Here is a 6209-nt window from a genome sequence, read left to right as displayed (position 1 = left end):
AAAAAACATAATGGAAGAAAATTAGATTAATTACAATTTTTCATGGAAAAAAAACTTCCTCAACAGTTGTGATCTTGGCAGTTGGTAGGGAACCTATCGCAAACCCGTGCTTTAAAAAAAGTTGTAATCTTGATTAATTGACAGTTGCCGAAAAATCAAAGAATTGTATTAATCAAAATTGAGGATAATTTTGCCTACAAGGAGGTACAAGATCAAGGTATTAACATTTTTCTCCATTCCATGATATTTATTTATAATGCCAAATAACTATTATTCAAAAATACTGAAACATCAATTTAATTCTTGTCTTATTTTTAATGAAGGTCTGGGCAGATGGGCATTCCATATAAGGTCTGTGGTTAAGCTCCTATGGTCACACACTGGGAGATTCTTCAGGACAACAACAGTCCAAGTATTAAATAGTTTTTTTTTTTCATCAAAACAAATTAATTCACAATTTTTACACCGCTATATTTATCCTAGTAACTCTTAGGTGAATACTATATTAAGAACAGTTTTAATGACCATCGAACAACGCTTCGGCGGTGGTAATGAAAATGATTGATACGTAGCTATGAGAATTTCGTCAATATATTCTGAGAGTTATACTGTAACAATAACATTGACATGTTTCATACATATACCATGTTAAATAATATTGTTTCAATAACACTGACCGAGTTAGGTGAGTTTTATGCCACAGCAAAATATAATGTACTGCCAAGTAGATTTTTATTTTATCACTGAAGAATACATTTCCTTCCTTATCCAAAGAGTGGTATAGAACACAATTGTAGACTGAGCAACAACGAGCTTTAAAGAAAACTGTAGGAGGCATATTCTTAAACCAGCAATCTTTTACTGTCACCGAATAGTGTGATCAAAAAGTAATTTTGTACCATATTAATTTTTTTTTTCAGTTTCATTAAAGTAATGCGCCCTAGATACCGAGACTTATTTTATATTATCATCACCATCATCATAAATCGGCACGACAACCCATTACTGGGTCCTGGTCTCCTCAAGCAGCTTCCACCAGTTTAATCTGTTAAGTGCAGTTGCTCTCCAATTCCTCACTCCGAGCAGTGTCCTTGAATCCTCTTTAACCATCCAGCCATCGAAGCTTTGGGCGGCCCCTCGGCCGTGTTCCTTGTAGACGCTCATTGAGAAGTTTATTTGGGATCTCATCAGTTCCCTTCCTTGGCACATGGCGTACCCAGCGCAGCCTACCAATTCTCACAAATTTTCCAACATCAGGCTCACCAATTAATAAGTAGACTTCCCTATTCTTGCGTCTTCTCCAAGCTGAACCATCCTTTACTGGGCCGTAGATGCGTCTGAGTATCTTTCTCTCAAACGTTTGGAGATCCCTTTCATCGGCGTTCCAAAGTGCCCAAGTTTCCGAGGCGTAAAGCAGCACTGGTCGAATTAACGTTTTATACAATTTAGTTTTCGTGGATCTTTATAGTGAGCTACTACCAAAGTGCCAACACAGTCCAAAAACACCTATTTTATATAATTTTAGAAATACTTGATATTATCGTTTTCTGCCTTTTTTCAGAATGTTATTATATATGAAATGATATATTTTTTTTTACAGAATTAGAAAAATATATTGCTGGCCTAATTGAAAATTAAAATCTGTACGGCTATTGTTGAACGTGGGGTGGTGGACTCAAGTATAATGTTTTACTGTTCTTACTGTTTTATTAGTTAACGGTAACATAAAACGTTCTTACTGTAGTGAGAACAAACAACACAACAAAAACTTGGCAACTACCAACTGACTGTTACAAAACCGTTGCAAACAGCTTGGGCTCAAAAATCATCCATATCAAAAATATTCACAGTTTGCCACAGAGCAACATGTATACAATAAAAAATGAATTTTTACATTACACTTTAACAGCTTTATTAACCTAGTATCACAAAAACAAAATTTTTCATTGAAATCGGTTTTTCCACCGATTTTTATAGCCTCCAATTATAAATATAAATGTCTTCATGAAATCTATGGTCGGTTAAATTGTCCAGGAAAACAAAAATTAGATAAAAAACTAAGAAAATAAAAGATATCTAGGAAAGCCATTGTTCCATCATTTATCATTTTCAAGTTTCAAAAATGTTATCATTGACTAAATATTTAAGATAATATGCAGGAGATTGAAAAAACATTGCTAATTATTACTAAATGATCGATCATTTAAAGTTGAAATAATTGCTCCTTTATTTGCTTTATTTACCACTTTCTTACATTTTAATATTTCGAGGTACATTCTACCCCATCATTGAAACAATTCATTACTAAAATCATTTTTTTATTATAATGCATGGTTGTATCTATTATCTTATTTCCATTTTATTACTTACCATTAATTTTTCCCTTGGCCTTTACCAGATGTATTAGATTAAATATCTTCAGTACTTTTTTTTAAACAATTTACTTGGCTCTAAAGCTACTGACTATCAATTAATTTGGTTGGAATGCCTTCTTAGGTACCTATTTAACCTTTGTTTTCTTTTGTGTGTGCTATGTTTTCTTTTTCTCTCCCCCTCGTTTTATCATTTGTCCTTTTTGTTTAAATAAGATAATAAGTATCAAGGTAGAAATGTACTCAAATATTGCAAATTTAATAAGAAGTACTCTTCCAAGAAATTTTATAAAAATAAGATAGTTAAATGTTGAGATATCAATCACATTTAGCGATTTTAAATAAACAGTATGGATTTACTTCATAATACCGCAGATGATAGCTCCCCCAACAGAACACAAATTTGATATGGACCCTAATTTAAGCAATTGCTGTGAATATGGGCTTACTCTGAATCACCTTACTTTTCATTAGTTCTATTTAAAATATTTTTTGTCGTAAGAAAATTTGACCAAATCGACAACGTATGTTCATCGCAATGAATCATTAAATCTGGGAGTCTTAACTAATCGATTGAGGTAACTTGATTTTAAATATATTGTTTTGGAAGTAGGTATGGTTATTGTTCTCTTAGGTTAGGTTTTTGGGTAATGATTATTTTAAATTTATGTAACAAATAATAGATTAAAAATACGGTTGAATAACTATTTCAATATAATCATTAATATGTTTTAATGTTATATAATAAGAAAATAATGTACATTTCAACATTTTTTAAAAATAATTAGGTAAATGTAATTTCTTTTTTTGTTGTCTATATATTATAAAAAATAATTACGAATTTTTCATTATGTTAACAAACAGTTAGGATCTTTGTTTCATTCTGTTTTCGGATTTTTTTTTCAGTTTGTTCCTATATTTAATAATTCACCAGAAGTAATATGTTTCTTTACAGCGACACCCTCAGTTTTTGAAATTACAATTGACGAGAATAACAATAAAAACTGGTTTTTCCCCTTTTCCTCAACAAATACGACGTCTCTGCCTAAAGATAGTTAAGAAAAGCGCCACGAGGTGGCATTGGTCCCTTTGTCCTTTCATCAGCCACTTTTAGCTCACCATTACAGCTTTAAGCTCTATGCTTTAACGGTCGTTTCGGGGTGATGGTGAAGTCCATTTTGAAGCGGTATGTGTTAGTGCGAATTTGAATGTAAAATTAAGTTTTAGTTGTTTAATAAGAGTTGTTAGGATCATCTGAAGTGAGGAAATCATCTGCCGCTATGAACAACTTCAAGATATACATCGATGACGAGAATGCTCATGTTAGAACAGCTAAAGACAAAGACTTTCTACAGGCAGGAAAGAGACCAGTACTGGGACAACTTCAAAATACTATTCCTTGCGATGGAATCAGCGATCTGCTTAAGAAAAAGGAGGTACATACAGGTTTTACCGAAACAATTAAAGCCTTAGATATTAAAGAGAAGGAGAGTAGAAAATTTAATAATATAAAATGTGGTTACCTTTCACCTTTAAAAGACGTTCAGAAACCAACTACTCACAAGAATGTTGAATCTTCCAAAACGTATTCTCCAATAGCAATTGATGCTGACCCTGTTGCTACAGAAAAGGAAAATTTTTCTCTCAAAGAAGATTCTCAGGCATCTGAGAGTAATACCCCCACCAAAGTATCTGAAAGTGTACCACAGAATTTTTCCAGACTTGATGTCTATGGTTGTTATTCTTATTATGATGCAATTTATAAATACATGAGGAAGCAAGAAGAACAATTTAAAGCCAAAGCACATTATATGAGAAGGCAGCCTGACATTAGCTACTCAATGCGAACAATTTTAGTTGATTGGCTTGTTGAAGTTGGAGAAGAATACAAGCTTCACAATGAAACCTTGTTCAAATCTGTAGCTTATATTGACAGATTTTTAAGTAGTATGGCTGTTGCGAGGCCTAAACTCCAACTGTTGGGAACCTGTGCTATGTTTATTGCATCTAAATTTGAAGAAATTTTTCCTCCAGGAATAGAAGAATTCATATACATTACTGATGATTCATACACAACAAAGCAAGTTTTACGGATGGAGCGGTTGATTTTGAAGGTACTTTGTTTTGATTTGTCTTCACCTACATCTTATACATTCCTGTTGCATATAGCTGCAAAAGCAGACCTGGCTTCAAAGGTTTGTTTCTTAGCAATGTATATTTGTGAACTTACCCTTCTGGAAGCTGATCCCTACCTTGACTTTTGTCCGTCATTAATTTCTTGTGGTGCTATAGCATTAGCAAAGCGATCATTAGGTTCTGGAGAAGTTTGGCCTAACAAATTAGTTGATATAACAGGCTATACATTAAGCCAGTTGGGACCAGTTATCAATCATCTCAACGAAACGCACCGTAAATCTTTTACTCTTGCTCAAACAGCTATCAGACAGAAATACAAAACAGCTAAATACCAACATGTTTCCGATGTACCTTACAAACCATTGACAGTCCGTGATTCATTTGCTCTACCATAAAATAATATATCTGTATAAATTAATGACACCAGGACTTGCCTCTCGCCTTCTAATATTGTTGATTTGTTTTATTCATGAACATTATTATTAAGTAGATTAGCAATACGATTTTATTAATAAGATGTATGAACTTTTCCCATTTGTGGAAAATTAAAGATTGTTATGTATTATTGGTCATCAATACAGCATGAAATCAAGAGCCATCATCAATCTAAATTTAGATCGGGAATATGGATGAAAACGGATTTTCATTTTATGTTTACTCTGCTAAGTATCTATAGCAGTTACGTTGAAATTAATTACTTTTGTTAATGTCATCAGAAGGAAAAAGAGGCAGTCAGGAATAATTCCGAACATTTCAGCCGTTGTCCCAATGGGTGTACAAGTATTGAAGAAGTTCATTCTTCGCCATGATTATCGATCTTCGCTGTTTCTTTAAATGAATATCGTAATATATGTTTGTTAATATAACAAGAGACCTGTTAAATTTTTATATATGAATCATTAAATGGACACTCAAGACCGAGTAAGTTGATAATGGCAAGTTACATTGCTTCATTAAGTTGCCTGCTGTATTTGTTTTAATGTAATTAAATATATTTTTGGTATTTTAAGTATCATTTTTCTTTATTGAACCTTTTAAAGTATGTGTATGTTTTTAACATTAAAGCAATTTCCCCGGTTCCAAACTTCAGTAATTTTGATGCTCATAATTTCTAAAGCAATTTACATTTAATGCTTAAAATTGAATTTGGAATGTTTTGTTAATAATCTATTATTCTTTTATTATTAAAAGCATTTGTTTAGAGATTTTCATTGGAGTATAACCAGATTGGTAAATCTATCCTGGTATAAATACTAACAAGTCAAATCCTATTCTAGTTCAAAGGTTACTAACACTATAATGTTTTGTTTTATTTATAAAATCTGGGTTGGATAATTGATTCCAATGTCATTATTGAATTAAAACATGCTATTGTCTTTGTTGTAATTAAAAATAAAACAATTTTTGAATTAACATATTTTTAATTATTATACATTAGGATTTTACAATAAAAATGTTTTACTTGGTTATATAAGTTATTAATTGCATGTTCTTATTATTATTACCTGTTTTCCCTTCATGATTTTTTAAAAATTTGATTCAAGTTCTCAAATACCATAACACAAGTGCTCTTTTAGTTTCTACTAATAATGTTTGCCAACTGAGCACCACATAGTCATGAAATTGAATTGTGATGTTTATTGATGATTTTAAATTATATTTGGTTCAGTTTTCTTCTCTGCAGAATTACTAAATTATCAA

At 31.8% G+C, this 6209-nt stretch overlaps 1 protein-coding gene and 1 long non-coding RNA gene across 2 annotated transcripts; both read left to right on the top strand.

Moving 5' to 3' along the window:
- Nucleotides 1-2760: 2760 nt before the first annotated feature.
- Nucleotides 2761-5517, top strand: LOC106679501 (uncharacterized). The gene is made up of 2 exons (XR_001342973.2): nucleotides 2761-2950; nucleotides 5225-5517. It is a non-coding gene; the product is annotated as an uncharacterized lncRNA (long non-coding RNA).
- Nucleotides 3220-5517, top strand: CycA (cyclin A). The gene has a single exon (XM_014418695.3). It carries the CDS (start codon nucleotides 3653-3655, stop codon nucleotides 4901-4903), a length of 1251 nt encoding a protein of 416 aa, XP_014274181.1. The 5' UTR covers nucleotides 3220-3652; the 3' UTR covers nucleotides 4904-5517.
- Nucleotides 5518-6209: the final 692 nt, after the last annotated feature.

The sequence above is a fragment of the Halyomorpha halys genome, unplaced genomic scaffold (assembly GCF_000696795.3).
Source record: "Halyomorpha halys isolate HHAL.00 unplaced genomic scaffold, Hhal_1.1 Scaffold207.1, whole genome shotgun sequence".
Lineage (NCBI taxonomy): Eukaryota > Metazoa > Arthropoda > Insecta > Hemiptera > Pentatomidae > Halyomorpha > Halyomorpha halys.
This window is presented reverse-complemented; position numbering and strand designations above follow the sequence as displayed.